The 16,999-nt window shown below is 38.5% G+C and overlaps 3 protein-coding genes across 4 annotated transcripts in view; all 3 read left to right on the forward strand.

Moving 5' to 3' along the window:
- Positions 1-3,242: 3,242 nt before the first annotated feature.
- oscp1a (organic solute carrier partner 1a) lies at positions 3,243-9,408 on the forward strand. The gene is made up of 11 exons (XM_035681670.1): positions 3,243-3,354; positions 3,542-3,571; positions 4,316-4,470; positions 5,279-5,446; positions 5,542-5,622; positions 5,728-5,831; positions 7,321-7,449; positions 7,550-7,585; positions 8,824-9,003; positions 9,082-9,142; positions 9,259-9,408. The coding sequence occupies exons 1-11, from the start codon at positions 3,243-3,245 to the stop codon at positions 9,379-9,381; spliced, it is 1,179 nt and encodes a 392-aa protein (XP_035537563.1). The 3' UTR covers positions 9,382-9,408.
- Positions 9,409-10,276: 868 nt separating this feature from the next.
- On the forward strand, positions 10,277-13,350 carry lsm10 (LSM10, U7 small nuclear RNA associated). 2 transcript variants are annotated; one of them, XM_035682058.1, is made up of 2 exons: positions 10,277-10,410; positions 11,714-13,350. In XM_035682058.1, exon 2 carries the CDS (start codon positions 11,760-11,762, stop codon positions 12,168-12,170), a length of 411 nt encoding a protein of 136 aa, XP_035537951.1. In that variant the 5' UTR covers positions 10,277-10,410; positions 11,714-11,759; the 3' UTR covers positions 12,171-13,350. The 2 variants fall into 2 exon arrangements, with proteins under 2 accessions (XP_035537951.1, XP_035537952.1); XM_035682059.1 differs by having other exon boundaries at positions 10,279-10,404.
- Positions 13,351-15,419: 2,069 nt separating this feature from the next.
- Positions 15,420-16,999, forward strand: part of eva1bb (eva-1 homolog Bb (C. elegans)) — a 5,094-nt gene continuing 3,514 nt past the window's right edge. The window contains exon 1 of the mRNA XM_035681729.1: positions 15,420-15,819. The gene's annotated coding sequence lies outside the window, so the exon portion shown is untranslated. The remainder of the gene's footprint in view (positions 15,820-16,999) is intronic.

Here is a 16,999-nt window from a genome sequence, read left to right on the forward strand (position 1 = left end):
GCAGGTGTTGGCTCTGAATCTTGCCCAGATGTTGGTGGTTCTGGTTCAGGCTCTGGTGCAGGTGTTGGCTCTGAATCTTGCCCAGATGTTGGTGATTCCGGCTCTGGTGCAGGTGTAGAGTTGGGTTCAGGTGTTTTGTCTATGTCCTGTTTCGTTTGCGGCTCAGTCGTCATTTCAGGCTCCTCTCTCTGTCCACCTTCCCCACAGTTGCACGGTTTGAGTAGAATTATGTTTTTAATGAGTTCTGCACTGGGGAAGCTCACACTTAAGATCCCTAAGCAACCTTGGTTCACTGACTTTTTCTTATGTTCCACAACAAAGTTATTAAGCTTCTTGTTAACTGTTTTAGCCAATGTTTTAGGACTTTGATGAAATGATGCTGCAGTGTCAGTCAGCACAATGTGATGGTTACAGAGGTGTGACTTGAATTGCTTTATTTTTTCTTCAACATTGATTAGCTTGTCATATTTGATGAAAAATGATTTTTGGTTTGCTGTTCCTTGATGGAAGCTGTTACTCCGGAGAAAAACAATTTTGCCCCTTGCCTGTTTCATGTTTGGTGCTGATAAATTAGTCCATATTTTGTATTTGAACTTTTTAATCAGTTTATCCATCATTTTTAAGACCTTCTCCTCAAAAAACCCATGTATTGTCATTTTCAAAAGCACAGTCTCACTCTTGTTCCTCTCTAAGAAATTAAAAATGATCTTCAGGACTTTATCAAATTCAGTATGTTGCCAAAACATCCAGTGACTATCCCGGATATAAATATGGTTTTGGACAGATAGCCAAATCCCAGCATGCACGTCAAAATACCGTATTCCCACATTAAGTTGCTTGTCCAAATCCCAAACTTGACAGACGGCAAGTGGTCCTCCGTATAATGATAAGCTTTCATGTGTTCCAGGAATGGAGATAGCAGATACTGGAGTCTCATCAGGGATGGATTTCATCCAGTTCAGGTTATAATCTTGTTGATTTAGGGTTGAATGATCATTGAAACCTGTCCCTGAACCCGAACAGGAGGTTATTCTGGGTGGGGAAGACAGGATACTTGCTAATTTTAATATTTCTTTGGAAATTTCAACATAAAATTCATTATTTAACAACAAGCTAATAAAAATCACTTAGTTTAAGTGTTAAAGCATATTCTTATATGCAGAGTAGTGAGATATGGTGAGAATAAGTAGAAAACACAATACAATTATCAATATTAAACTTACAGAGACAGAAGCCAGAGGTAATGATGGATCCCCATGATTGGTTTGTTGGTTAATCGCCGGTGAGATCAGTCAGGATTTGTTTGGTTCTTTTTCCCAGATGTTTACATTTTTGTCTCCACTGTCAATTTGTAAAACACTTCACAAGCCTTGAAAAGCAACCGTTGACATGACTGTGACAAATAGGCAATTGTCTCCGTTGGAGCGAGCTGCTCCAGTGTGCATAAAGATAAACTTTTAATTTGCATGTTTCTACTCTCTAATCTTTTATTTGAAATGGGAGGTAGAGAGAGAAAAAGAGACAATGAAATGTGGGCATCGTAAAAGTGAACATGATGACATCGTACAGTTAGGAAAATGTGGCTTCAGAGGAGATACAACTACAGGTATTCTTTACTCACTGTGTGTAGCATTCATCCAGGACCTAAACTAAATTATTAGAAGATTTTTGAGCACATATTTGCAAGAAATATCATAGTATCCATACAGGAAACTATGGCCAAAAGTATGAGACACTATTGTCCACATACTTTTGATTTGGGGCTATTTTTAATGGTTTGCCCCTCAGTTTCAACAGTATTCACAGAGTTTAGATGAGTAGTTTGACGCCACTCATATGTCTCATGCTACGGCACCCTCACGTAATTTGCATGGCCCTCAATCTTTATTATGAATAATGATCATACACAGAGTTTGTCTGACACTGAAACACAATCCACACACTACAGACAATTCAACCCATTTGACATCCCATAAGGGACGTGTGTGCAGATACTCTCTGGACCAGCTAGAGTAACTTAAGAGCTGTTATCAAAATGTCAGGTCAGTACCGAAGCCTGAATACAGTTTACATTTACAGTATTTACTGGAAGCCACTCCTACCTCAGTGGTTCCCAACCTTTTTCCTAACTCCTTTTCTAACATTAAACTGATGACCCTTGATTAAGTTATTTTATATTTAATAGATCATGAAATATACATAAAATAAAATAAATAAAAATAGATTATTTTCAACAATAACAATAACTGTAGAGAACAGCTTATAAACTGTACAATGAACCCAGTGAACATAATAACTGAAGGAAGTTTGTGTAAAACCAGAGATTTGGATGAATTTTGAGCAGATTATTATTTCCTGATACAATTATTGTCTGTATTATGTATTTTCTTAGATTGTAACATTTAGGCGTACTTAATTTCAATGTTTTCTTCTCATTTTCTCTTTGGTTGTGTCAACTTATCTAATGCAGGATGAGACTGTGATTTTAACTTGTGTGTTTAAGATTATTATTATTAGATTGCTTCTAACAGACCAACTTTGAGGAGAAAATATTCACTTGCTTCACATCCCACTCACTGACAGCTGCCAAGATACCAAGATAATCGGTGTTATTCACTTCACCTGTCAGTGCTCACAATGTTATGGCTGATTGGTGTATGGGTGCAATGTTAAGTTGTCCACATACTTTTCAGGTTACCTCATACGTTCAGTGATGTGGTGTTTTAATAAAGCCTAAAAGCATTGCCTCAGGGGGCTTCACAATCTGTACAGCCTCTGTCCTCAGACCCTATGACGTTATTTAGTTTCTTAGGCTTTTTTTTCTTGTTTGCATCTTACTGTAATGATCATCAACAGACATATAAAGCATAGTTTTGCTGTCTTTTTCTAGAAATTGAACACATACTCTCTATATATTGCAGTTTACCTTCTGTGATTGGTTGTGCTGTGCTGTTGTGTCATCCTCATCCTGGCCAATAAGCTTGCGTCTGGCCTTTTGCTGATCCTCTTCCTGGCCACCTGTTGCATCTTAGTGCGACAGGTTATCTGCAGAAGCATGATCAGATAAGACTTAACATGGACAGTTTGTTACCCAGTGGGAAATTCACCACAGGAACAATAAGATAATGCCTTTTAAATGACAAGAGTGCTTTTGATCCGCCAAGGGGCTCAACTGCTTCTAACGCCTAACTTTCTGCACCAGCTTTTGCCAAGGAGTTAATCCCTTCTTTGTCTTTTGCAAGATGTCTGTGAGAACTCTGCCCCTGGTTTTCATTAATCTTGGTGGAGAGATGCTTTACATACTGGACCAACGCCTGCGAGCTCACAACACGTCTGAGGACAATTCAGAGAAAGGTAGAGGTAGCTAGAGAACTGACAGGTTTGCTTATCCCCGAGTCTTTCCTCCTCCTGTCAAAACTGTACCTGTCAGATGTCAGATTATAAACTCAACATGTGCATCTCATGTTTCTCATACACAATACCTCAAATGACAAGGCTATGTCCTTTCTTTTCTTTCTTGGAAAACCGCACTCGGATGCAGGGGTGTGGTCAGGGAATGACAGAAAAAGAGGTATCCACGCCATACTGCAGCATATTATTGTTTAATCTGCTCCCTCTGCCCCCGTAGTGTCCTCACAGTGTTAGCTGTAATGTTAATTACTGTAAACTGAAGTCCCTTTGTGAGATACAGTAGTAGTCTACATGGCCAAAACACAGGTATCTACATATTTGACTTTTTGGCATTTGTTTTATCACATAAAAAAATATTATACTAGCTAAAAATAAAACCAAATTTGCTGACTGATTCTACTTTAATCGTAATATTGTCCAAAAAAAAATAACAACTTTGATGAACTAACATGTTGGTAATTCTGTGTTTTGGTCCACATAAATGAATAATAAAATTTTGATTAAACGAGCCTAGAAGTTTTTGCTAACAGTCATTAGCTTAGCAGAATAGCCGTAACTGACTCTAGTGGAATTCATGTGATTTGGTGGGATTAAGCTACATTTAAATCATATATTTAAACATTAAATTGTAGTGTTAGATTAATTTATTATTGATTTCCACATAATGCAAAATGCGATCTTATGTAGGTTTGTAATCAACCTAAAAATGCATAAAGAAAGGCATAACAACCTATTTGAAATGCATTTTTCCTTTCAGACTGAAAACTTTAGCCATTTTCTAACCCTTTTCATTGCTTCTGTACTCTTCTCTGCTGTTAGCTATCAACCTGCTATAGAAACAACGCAAACTGCATTAATACCAAATACTTCTTTGCAGGATTAACCATATTTTCTGTTTTCATAGTTCTGAACGACATCGTTGGGACCATGTTCAGTAAACCCTTTATGGACGAACTCCTCAAACCTCAGCAGCTGTATTCTCACAGGACCCTGAAAACCGTGCTAACTCGATTAGCGCACGCCTCCATCATGAGGCTGAACCCGGCCAGCATGGACAGGGTGCGTACAAGATGAATGAAAGAGATGCTTTCAAAGCACCAGCGTGTACGATTCAGTGGCATCTAACAGTGAAGTACCTGTTCCCATGTCTTATTTCTATCGTCTATTGTATTATAACGTAAATATTTAAGACTCTTATTATATTGTCTATTTTTTCTATATGTTTTGTATTTATTGTGGTATAATGCATATTTTTAACATTCTATTAAACTATAACACATCAAATTTCCTCCCAGCAATCAATAAAGTATTTCTGATTCTGATTTACGTATTTCGACAAGGCCTGTTTGGCTCAGACTACATTTTTTCTGTTTCATATTACCAGGTCAAAATCTTGAGGTTTGAAATTGTTTAAAGTCTTAAAAGGAGTCAACCCTTTTTTGTGTGTTTTAAAGGAGCAGTGTGTAGGATTCAGTGGTTTCTAGTGATTAATTAAATACAGCTCAGCCTTCGAAGCGAGTGAGAAACTATAGTGGACGCAAAACTCGTAAAAAACACGTAAGGCCTGAATCTAGAACCAGTGTTTGGTTTGTCTGTTCTGGGCTACCGTAGAAACATGAGCTGTTTTTACCTCTATATTTAAAAAACAGATTCTTAGGTAACAGAAACACAATAATTGATGTTTACAGGTGATTATACACAAATAAAAACAGACTTCTTAATGTTCTGCCAGTCATCATGAGTTATTATGGAATAACAGTCTGTGACAGGTGGTGAAGGGAAAATTGTTAGTTAGGGAGCACAAAGTATTTTTATTTGATTGCAGGGGCGTTCACATCACTCATTCTTTTTTTTTTTTCTCCTGTAGCTTTACGAGCTGATGATCATGGCGTTCAAATATCAGGTCTTTCTTTGCCCACGGCCAAAAGATTTGCTGCTCATCTCTTACAATCACATAGATGCCATCAGGGAACTTGTAAAAGACACTCCCGCAGTCGTGAACCAAGTGGACGAGACGCATAGGAAGATCATCGAGGTATGCCGAGAGCTAAATCCTTTACTGACACACACCTCGAGGGTAAAACAGCCCTTCTTCTTCTTCCAGCTGTCAGCCTGTTTTTCTTGTTGTAGGTTTACTCATCTTTATCAGAAGGCGAAATCCAGCTGCTCAGACAAACGCTGCTCATATTTTTTCAAGACATGCATGTTCGCGTGAGTCCTTTTAGTTATACTCATCCCTACATTCAAGTGAGATCAATATATAACAGCTTATTTTTCCCCCAATTAGCATTTTGTTTCTTTACGTCTTCCTCTTAGGTGTCACTTTTCCTCAAAAGTCAAGTTCAGAATCCCAACGGACGCTTTGCCCTGTCGACTTCAGGCCCAGTGCCTCATGGGATTGATGTTCCAGGACTTATTAGGTATGCAGCAGCAATGAGGCACCGAATGTGTTCTGTAAAATCTGTAAAACTACCAGATATTGGGCTCATCCAAAACTAGCAGCTAGCATTTAGCAGCTATTCCACTAGCATTTTGTGACAAATATTAGGTGGTTTGCCATTATATTTTGTCGCAGACGAGGTCCCCAGAGGATGATTGAATCCTAAAGACACCAAGAAGTCAAAGTATTTAATTAACTGGTGAAATATTGTTAAATGTTGGAAACACAGAACACGTAGCCTACCTTTAATCTTAAATACACATCTGTGTTTAATATCTACGTGCTATACATAATGTTATTATAATGTGTATAAAGACACCTGTATAATTTATTTATATATTATATTTAATTCAAGAGCTGCTGAAAGTCACTGGTTAACACGGTCACTCATTAAACCGTAACACCAGTAGTGAAGTCGTGTCCTTTTCCTCACTAAAGTCGGAAGAAACCTTTAAATTAGGCTTTGAATATCTAATATGAGTGAAGATTTAGCAACTGGATTGCTTATTTCTCGCCTAAAAGTTGTTCAGAAACAGATTTTGGTGGACTGCTAAGGTCAAATAAGTTAAAGTTTAATCAGCTTACTCCATTACAGAACTAATACCATTTGTCCAGTACTTTAGTTTGGCAAGTATTTGGTTATAATCCGATGTGATAGACTTAAAATGCTGAGCTGATGGTGTCAGAGGAACATGAATGTTTGATCAAACTTTAATGGCAATCCATCTAATAGCTGTTTGAAACTTTTCCAACCTCAAGGGGGGCGCTAGAGGGTCGTAAAGGGGGTCACCAAAGTCATTAGGATTTATCATCTGGGGGTCATGAATGTCTGCAACAAATTTAATGCCAATCCATCCAGTAGATGTTGAATGTGAATTGAAAACTAACTAATTGCCAATTAGCCAACGTTAGCTTGTCATCACTGTCATTGTGAGCTTATTAGCATGCTAATGAGATATTTGTTACTATAAAGTTAGCTTTAACGTTCAATAATATGTTTCAGCTTCTCAAAAAGAAAAGCAATTAAATAAATTCCTATTTAAGAGGTTTTTTTTACAGTAGTTAACAGAGGCTAGCTACGTTAATTGTCTAAAGTTACAGCACCTTTACAATACAGCTAGAAAGATAATTTAGGTGCTTTTTACTTGGAAAATAGATGATTAAAGTTAAAAAAAATATATGTTCTTTTTCATTTTAGGAGCTAGAAACTCACCAATACGCCTATAATTCACTCGGGGAAACTGGGATTTTACTGTTTCACAACTAAATGTCGACCTCACCTTTACACACTAATTCAACACTAGACCTCCATTAGTGGCACCGGATATAAATCATGCAATTGCAAAGTCTCCGCTGACCAACACATTCGAAAGAATCTTAAATTTTAGTCACAGATTTCTTCTCGACCGCTTCTTAGAAAAACATCTCAGCGTTTCCAGAGTGTCATCATCTGCTTCCTGTTTCAACAGGACGTTTAACAGTAAGGGCAGAGAAGTGAGACGAAGTGAGTTTCCCACAGGGGGAAGTTACACCAGCCCCATCAGGGAGGGATCCTTTGAGCTGCATGGAGACAGAGTCATCAGACTGGGCATGAACATGTATGAACCGTATGCTACTAAATCACATATACTGTAAGTGATATGGGTAACATATAGGTGGATTAGAGGCTGACGCTGCTGTGTTTCATGATTAAAAAAGGTACACTGTGAACCATCCAGAGGAGACACACACATCCAAGGCTCTCTCCGTCAAGGTAATCTTATTGTATAGGTAGTCTGATATGAAGGGTTTAGACTTAGTGGGCTCATTTAAACTAAGACCTCTCTCTGGGAAGTCATAAAACTCAAAAGTACAAATGTGCCTGATTGTATTTTTGCGCATTAAAATGAACATTTTACAGCATATTAGTTCTGTTTTAAGAATATATGCCTATTGAATGTCCATAATAAGTGTCTTTTAATACAGCCTCTCAAAATATAACAAAATATTGAAGTTCAGAAGTCAACCAACAGCAGAATTTTAGATTGACCTGCAAAATATCGCAGCAAAAGAAGTATTCAGATCCTCAATTAAAGGACTAGTGTGTAGGATTCAGTTGTACAGCTCAGTATAGCCACTATGTGGTTTGTCTCCTTAAGGTATAAAAACACAGATTCCTAATTTCAGGTGATATACACTAATAAACTACTATGAATATTATATTCTATTTCTGACCACAGATCTCCCAAAGGTTACACACTGACCTTTAAATAAAAGTTATGTCAGTGTATCGCAACATTAATAAAGAGTGAAAGTTACTGCATTATGCAGTAAATGTTCCCTGTCAGTGTTTTACTGTATAATTATATAATGTTTTATTAATTTTACTGCTCTAAATGGTTTAAAGTTGAGCTCATTTTAACGCCTTTATAAACTGCTGGGTAGTTTAATCTACAGCAATGCGTCATATTCTGTAAGATCAACATATGTTTGTAGTGTCGCTGATCTCTTAAGTCAGAAAAACAGCTTTGTTTTTAACTTTGTGACGACGCATTTTCCAGATAATCCAAGAGGGGTTGTTAAAATAGTTTATTCAGCTCAATAAGTGTAGTAAAGGAACACTTTATCCTTCAGTTTATCACAAACATCCACAATCACCACATTTGGAGATTAAGATGTAAATAAATAAGCTGTCATGGTCACGACCATAACTCAAGTCTTAAAACTGGTACTCCATAGACAAATAGTTAGAGTAAGAGTATATAAAGGTATTAAAAGTAGCTCTACCTACTACATTAAGAAGCCACTTACACATTAACACTAGTAATAATAATCAAATGATATATTTAATAATATAACACACACAGTATCAGAAATGAAGGTACTTATGGCCCCTTTAAATATATTTTTCTGATAATCTTGTGTATTTTTACTTACTTAAATTTATACTAGAGTTATACTAGATAGCTTCAGACCATCTTTCTATCCATGTATAACCCTTCCTGTAACGCCTCCACCATGGTGCAGACAGATGACGCTCCCAACCTGCTGGCCAAAGAGGAGCTCAACCTGTTGGCTCGTCTGATGGGCAGCGTGAAGGCCGAGAACGAGCCCGGAGTGGAAACCGGCTTTCGGATCAGCCTGTTTACCACCGACCAGGAGGAGGAGGAGGCGTGGGTTGCTTTTCTTTTTCTGTACTCACTCTCTGCGATTAATTAGCTGACATTACTTACAAGTATTTTGCTTAACAGGGAAGCTTCAGGTGGAGCTGAGGAGTCCTTGTGCGGAGTGATAAACATTCAAGCGATGCAGGTACAGTATGGACTGACTAGGTAGGATGTAACAAACACCTACAAGAAGATACACACACCTCATTGTATCACACCTCATTCATTAATCTTAAATAAATGTGATATTTGTTAATTCAGGATGAACAGGCTGCTACTGAGCTGGCTCGAATCGCCGGACAGTTTGCAGAACGAGAAGAGGAGTCTGAAAACCCGAAAAGCAGCAAAGGAGACGACCTGCTGGCCATGATGGACGACCTTTGACCCTGTTGTGTAGTTTCAATGAGTTTACTGCCTAACTCTGGTGCTTGCCAGACTCTTTATCTCAGGTAAATAATCACATTATTTGTAATTGTGAGCTTCTGTTTAATCTGTGAAATATGCAGTTGTTTATGTATTCAGTTCTATGCTTTGGTTAACATTAGAGAGTAAGATACATATCTGATTATGCAGTGTTATTAGACAATGAAATGCTTACTGTTTAAGTTTTAAATTACTAGCACGTGGAAAAGAATCACATGTATGGACTATAAATTGTAAGACCTGCAATATTTGATAATGCATTTTATATATAATAATTCTATGTTTTCAATAAAGCATTTATTCATATTGTTTTGTTTGTGTTTTTTTACACAATGTAAGACTAAGGTTCTGATTCAGGAGTCTTGACACTCCAGGAGAGTCTGAATTTATTTGATTTTTCATTTATTGACCAGCTTGCCTTAGGGAGATATAGGCAAATATGGTGCATGTATGCAGAAGATATATTAAAATACATGCTGTGTGGAAATATATTACATGCCACATGTATGATTGTGTTTATTCTTTGTATTATTTATTAATTAATTTAAATGTACATGTTTTTTCCTTAACATTGTAAATGTATTATTATCTATATGATCCCTCTGTTCATCATATCATTGACCATTCATATATTTTATTTTATTTTATCTACCGCAATGGAGAGTATATGCTCTTATTTTGCATTTAAAATATTCAGTTATTGTAAAGATTGATAACATTTAGGAAATAAACACCCTGTAATGTGTGTTATAGTTTTCTGGAGCAGCCTGCAGAGGGCGCTGTTGTTCCGCGATGAACCTGCGTCGAAAAGCGAAACGTCATCACGCTCGACGCTAAGTGAAACGTCATCACGCTCCTCTTCTCCAGGGTTCGGACTTCTTGCGGGAAAAACCAACTTGTTGACATCTTTGAACGGGTTTTATCTGCACCCGCAGCGACTTCTGCGGGGTTTTCACATTAAAAACAAGGGTTTAACTAATGCAGGTAAAGGTAACACACAACAAAACGTTAGAGGAACCGTGTGATATGTGGTTTATAGAGGCTTAATGTCGGGTTGCTGCTCAAGCTAAGTTTGCTAATTCAACTTGAGTCTCTCGTTATAAAACTGTTGTGGCTGATGTGGAGATATTTAAATGAAATTAGCTGCCTTCTTAACAAGCCTATATCATTAACAGTATATATAAGGCCTATACATATATTTCACACCCACATTGACTTTTTTGTAAGCTAGATAAACCTTAATATGTCGTTTTTTTTACTGTTTTACTGATATTTCAGGAGTAAACATGTTGTGAATGTTGCTTTTAATGCCAGTATTTGTTCATACCAGCAGCTGATCATTAGGACAGTGCATCTGTTAAAGAGATGTCAGTTCCTGCCCTTGTGTTTGTGCTTTGAAACCTCCTCTAACATGACCAAAGCTAGTTAACAAACACACCAGAGACCTTATTGATCGGAGTTCTTGCCAGTTTTATTAAATGATTAAGGTTTAGTATTTTAGAGATCTTTAGAGAGTAATATCTCGTCTTCGTCCCCTCCTCAGCTGACACTTTCCTCCCATAATGACTCACTCCTAATTACAGCTTTATTTATTTAATTCAGCTTTATGATGATCAAGTCTCAAATGTTTCTTGCATCACAGAAAAGACATAAATTAGGACAAAAAACAAAGATACATACATTAATCGAAACGTTGAACGTGTGGGCAGATTTATAGAGTTTCTCAGGGGAGTTGGTCGACCGTCTTTGAGCAGGTTTGTGAACTGCATATCTGAAGAAAGACAACACTGTTCACGCTGCAATGAATGTGCACAGTACTGCATGTGCCCGATTAGAGAGATAAAAGTCATTTTCAGCCTTTTCTTAACAATTATCCACATACCTCGTCTCATTTTGTACTTTTAGAATACGTTTTATTTTAAATTGAACAGAACAAGTAGTAATGTTGCAGACAATTATGTGTTCTCTTCACTTTTTCCTCCAATGATCACAAGAACAGAGCAGACCTTTTTCACAGCAGCCAGTTTGACATGAAATAGTAGCGCAAACACGTTCTGGAGAGTCCGGGTGCTGCGGCGCTCTGCTACACTAAACAGAACCTTAATTAGTATCACTGGTAACACCTGTGATTATCCTACTAATACATGTCACAACAGCTGCTGCGAAAAAGGTCTTTTGGTGAATCTAGTTTTCGGTAACGAGGCTCAGTTCACAATGCCAGCAGCATGATAATAGTTCTCTTTATGGACACAGTCTTTTAAAGGACATTACATCATCTTCTGCCCGTCTGCAGGTATCCCTGACCTCCTGACCTCCTGACCTCCTCTTCATCAGTATCCATGGAGTCACAGCAGGGGCCCGAACACCTGCCGTCGGGCCCAACCGAAGTGGTCAACTCCATCCGGGAGCGCACAATCGCGGAGAACAGCATGGTGGTCCTGCTGCAGGGCCTGCAGGGCCAGGTGACCACGGTGGACCTGAAGAACGAGAGCACGGCGCGGGGCCGCGTGGTCAACGTCGACGCCTTCATGAACATACGTCTGGACAACGTGCTGTACCGGGACAGACGGGGTCGGCTCACCCAGCTGCAGGACCTGTTTATCACGGGCAGGAACGTCCGCTACGTTCACATCCCGGACAACGTGGACATAATGAAGACCATACAGAGCCAGCTGGCCAAGATCCACAGAGTCCGCAACTTTGCCAGTCAAGGAGGAGGCAGAAAAGAGTTCGCCACGAAAACAAAATAACTTTTTCTTTCAGGGATCAGTTGGGTTCGGTTTGTGCACGGCTCGTCCAAAAATACTTGAAGGCAACAAGCAATTATTCTGTTTTTTTTTCTCAGATTTGAGGACAAGCGTCCTGCTAGATCAGCAGTGAAAGAGTTGATAGTTTCATCTCTTCAGGCCTCTTAAAATCCTTCAAATATGTCTTTGGTTGAACTGCCTACAAGGCCACGCCCTGTGATGAGGAGTCACAAGTTTACATTCATTTATTTTAAGAGGTTGGCAGTGTAGCCTGACTTATTTTCATTATTTAATTCATCTTTTCTTGATTAATTGATGGATCTTTTTGTCTACAGAATGTCACATTATTGTGTAAAATTACCATTATACTTTCCAGAACCCAGTGATGTCTCCTAATGCCTTGTTATATCTGAATAAAACCCAAATATATAGAGTTTACAGTGATATAAAGTACAGAACAGCAGCAAATAATTTCATTTGTTTGGCATTTTTGCTTGAAAAATGATTAGTTGCCGATTAGTTTTCTGTCAATCGATTAATCAGCTAATTGTTGCAGCTCCACACATTTTTGATGAAGTTCTCTTCTATTTGAGACTGAGCAGGACATTTGACACTTGGAATATGAGTTCTCTCTGGTGAACAAACAATGTAACGCTTTCTAAATGACCTCAAACCTACAGTATCTAACATGTACACCTATAACAATATATCTGTGATAAGCTGATATTGGCCCATTCATCAGTCCAGCTCTTGTTGGTAACCGCTGGACCAGCTACTCAAGGAAGTTGCAATGCTGCGATCAATGCAAATTCCCAGCGAATCCCTGCAGATTTTACTAAACTTCCTTTATTTTCAATTTCCCTTAAATTTTTCATGAATTGTACCAAAAAATGAAAGTTTTAACTTTTCACCAACAGTTTCATTGCAAACAAATGCCTAAAAATATCACAATTACATTATGCATTACATGTGTCACTATTTCTTTTCAAAAGCTGCCATGAAATCATTTTTAGGCCACAACAAAATCCTGGAGGGACTGGCTAAAGAGTTAAACAGTGTCTCTGTGTTTTTGTGATTGTGTTTGAGGTTTGTAATTGACACAAAATAACCGTCCCGAATTTCTTTTGAAATTTTTTTTTTAAAATAAATACAGGAATTACGAATAAAGATGCAATACAATCAACTCATTGTCCACTAACAAACGTGTCTATTCCAGCACATAACCGTTTTTATTCAAATAAAATGTAACATATTACAATTAACAGCGTGTGCAGGTGTGGCCCCGCAGTGTGTTTACTGCAGAATATTCCTGGCATGCACCACAAAGCCCATCTGTCTGTCTGAGAAACCAGAGTTAATAACTGCCCGTATGCAGGAAAAACATTAGTCATGATCAGTGCCAGTCGGGTGGAGGAAAAACAAGCAGCCGTGTTTCCACAGCTTCCACCTCACAAACATCTCCGCTGCATGCATCGGTGAGCTGTCACTCTCTCCCGTGATTGGTGCTGTGACATCCAGCCGGGGCAGGATGGGACAGCCAATGGAAATAAGCGGAGCGGGTGAAAGGAAGAGAGTGTTTCGCTTGGAAACACGTCCCAGTGTTCTCCCGATACACAAATAGGATTGGGAATTTGAGGAATTTGCAATGGGGTATGTTATTCCTACACAGTGTCAGGAAGAGGACAGGCCTGACATAACACAGGCGGAGGCGGCCGGTGCAGATAAACCCCACACACACCGGCTGTATCAAACTGAGTGAAACGCTGCAGTAAATTAAGAGCAATATGCACACAGGAATGTCCCTTGGCGGTTGGATCATTGTTTTGGCTGTGGCTTCTGTGTGTTTTTTAGGGACATATTTTTCTCTTGACTGCTTTAAAAACCAACCTTGAGAGCGTCTGAATGACAGCAGCCCACATAATGACTGCTTACTGCTTCACTAAAAACACGACCGAGTGCCACATCAACACTCACTCACTCAGAATAGCACTTTACAGAGGCTCGACCGCATAAACAATTCTTTTACGACATGTAACGGCCTGGTTTGGTGCCACAGACTCTGCCAAAAGTACTCGGATCCTTTACTTAAGTAAAAGTACCACTGAGACAACGTAAAAGTAAAATAATATTTTCAGTATTAGCAGCAAAATGTACTTAAAGCATCAAAAGTAAAAGTTCTGAAGTAGTGTAAATAAGTGTGATTGTAAGGGACTTTACTTGAGTATTTGTACTTTTACACCACTACATTTATAGTTACATTTACTAGTTACAGATTTTACATGAAGTTAAAGAGGTTTCGTTGTAGTTCAGTTGTTTTCAGTCCACCAAAGAGACATTTTACCTCTAATCTTGTCAGATGTTTTCTTTTAAATGATGATCAGGCACGAAGAAGTACAATTTTTCAATATTTCACAACAAATCAATGAAAAACAAACAGGAAAACATGTTTCTGTATATTTGTGTAAATTCTTACCTTATTAATCGTCTCACAACCCCTCAGTAATAATCTATTTATATTGTATAAATTATATTATTTACAGGGGCCATTTTTCTACAGAAGGAGTATTTATATCTTTGATACTTCTGGTACATTCTGCTGATAATACGTCTGTACTCTTACAGAAGTAGGATTTTAAATGAAGGACTTTTCTCAGGTCTTTTTGTGTGTGTGTGTGTGTGTGGGTGAAATATTGAATTTGTTTTTATATACAAGTTATTAAATGAAACTAAAGTGGAGTGTTTAGAGGGGAAAGTCTATTTAAATTCCCTTTTTTTATCCCGGTAAAAGTTATTTTCAAGAGAGACCCACCCTAATGGCAGCACGAAAACACTGTAAGAGCAATAAATTAAAAATAATGAGTATGATTAATGATTAAATGGAAAAACACAATGTAAAATTGTATTTAATTACAGTACAGGACTAAATGTACTTAATCACTTTCCACCAAACAACAGCACCTGCTGGCCTGCGTGCCGCTCCACTGTTTGCTTAATAAACTCTGCTGGCTCTTTTTTCCCCCCTCCCTCGACGCTGAGATTAAAATACAAAGAGCTCAATTAATCCACGAGCCCCCCTGAAGCACCGCGGCCCTGTGCCCATGGCAGCCGACTAGCTATTTCCTGTTCCACCCTCCTGGCTTAACAGTGAACAGACCTCACTGTGGTGCGTCTGTGGCCGGCAGAGGAGAAATCACCTCTCTCCGGTCAGCAGCGTGGCTCAAAATCTGCACAGTGGCAGAATAACTCCAGTAAAGGGTGGATTTCAATTTTTTTTTAATAAGGGAGGCACTCTAGAGTGTGGTTTACCTGCATTGTTTTAAGGGCTTTTATTTTGGAGCGGTGCACGAGTTTCACTTATCTCAGGGAAAAGGAAACACCTCCTCCTCAACACGAGTGGTCCTCCTCCTCATCCTCCTCCTCGTCCTCTGAAGGATGACAGGGAGTGGATCATAGTGGAGGGCTGCTCTGTCTGCGGCAGTCAACATCACCTCCTCTGTCTCCCAACACTGAGTGACCAACACACTTACTGTGTCCAGATTATGGGATCTTATCCAAGTGCCGGGCTGACTGATCCAGTTCAAATCTGGATCTAACTTCCTTGTTTTGCCAGTGTTGTGAACGTCAACCTGTGCAGCTCTCATCCAGGACCGAGGTGAGTGATGTTCTGAATTGATCTTATGTTCATCTTTGACTCTTTATCTTTTACATTTTAAAACTTTTATTGGGCTCTTTGTTGGGGATATATTAGCTGCTTTACAAAATGTTTTAAAACCTTTCATTTTCATAAGGATCTGACCAAATATAGTGCAGTTGCTCTGCTGTCAGGCAATAAACAAGGCAACAAAGTAGTTTATTAGCAGGGCCTGCACCATGTTCTTTACAATACCACAGGCCATAAAAGTCTTTATAGGTGCAGCAGCTACAATGTGTCCAAAAGCATATATAAATCCACAAAGAAAACTGTATTAATTCCTCTATTTTTTATCCTTTATTAAACCCTCTTATGTTCACTTTCTACTGTGCTACGATAAAGTATTTCTGACAGCAACTCTGAGAGAGAGACAGCACACATTTAGTGAGAAGCAGGGTTCACTACTGTAAAATAACAAGTCTTATTTTCAATAGTTTCAGGTTTCATCTTTTGACTTAAATAGGATTATCTAAGCAGGAAGTGTGGGAGGGTTGTACGGGAGTGCATTTTATGGGGTTACATAAACAGCTACAGCTGCCGGGCTTTGTATGTGTATAGTTAAGTCGAGAAGTTATTGGACTTGTCTGGAAATGTTAGGTGTTAAATGTGTCTGCCCCGAGACTGCGGCTGCATAAAATGGACATTTGTCTCCCTCTGGTATTTGTGTTGTGCTTCCAGCTCAGACAAACTTCACCACAAAGTGCCCGCCGTGAAATCCCATGGAGCTCTGTATAAAAATATATATATAGTTTTATTCTTGCAAGTGAGAAAACAGGAGTATGCTTCTGCAAGGATTTAAAATTATTAGTGTTGTTTGCATAAATAGTCGACTGTCACTGTCTAATCTTATACTTTCTGTTTAGAATTTTAAGTCCTGACACTCTTTAAGAAGTTTACTGAAATTAGATCAAGAAATATCTCTGCCCATAAAACAGCAAATTCTTGTTTTTAAACTCAAGTTTTAAACAAATTAGATATAACATGTTAATTAGTTAACTTTAGAGGCTCTAGTAGGCAGATTCTGTTACCATTGGACAGAGCCAGGCTAGCTGTCCCCCCCTGTTTACAGTCTTTATGCTAAGCTAAGCTAACCACCTCCTGGCAGTAGCTTTGCATTTATCATGTGAGAGTGGTATCGATC

The sequence above is a fragment of the Morone saxatilis genome, unplaced genomic scaffold (assembly GCF_004916995.1).
Source record: "Morone saxatilis isolate NCDOM2014 unplaced genomic scaffold, NCSU_SB_2.0 Contig9, whole genome shotgun sequence".
Classification (NCBI taxonomy): domain Eukaryota; kingdom Metazoa; phylum Chordata; class Actinopteri; family Moronidae; genus Morone; species Morone saxatilis.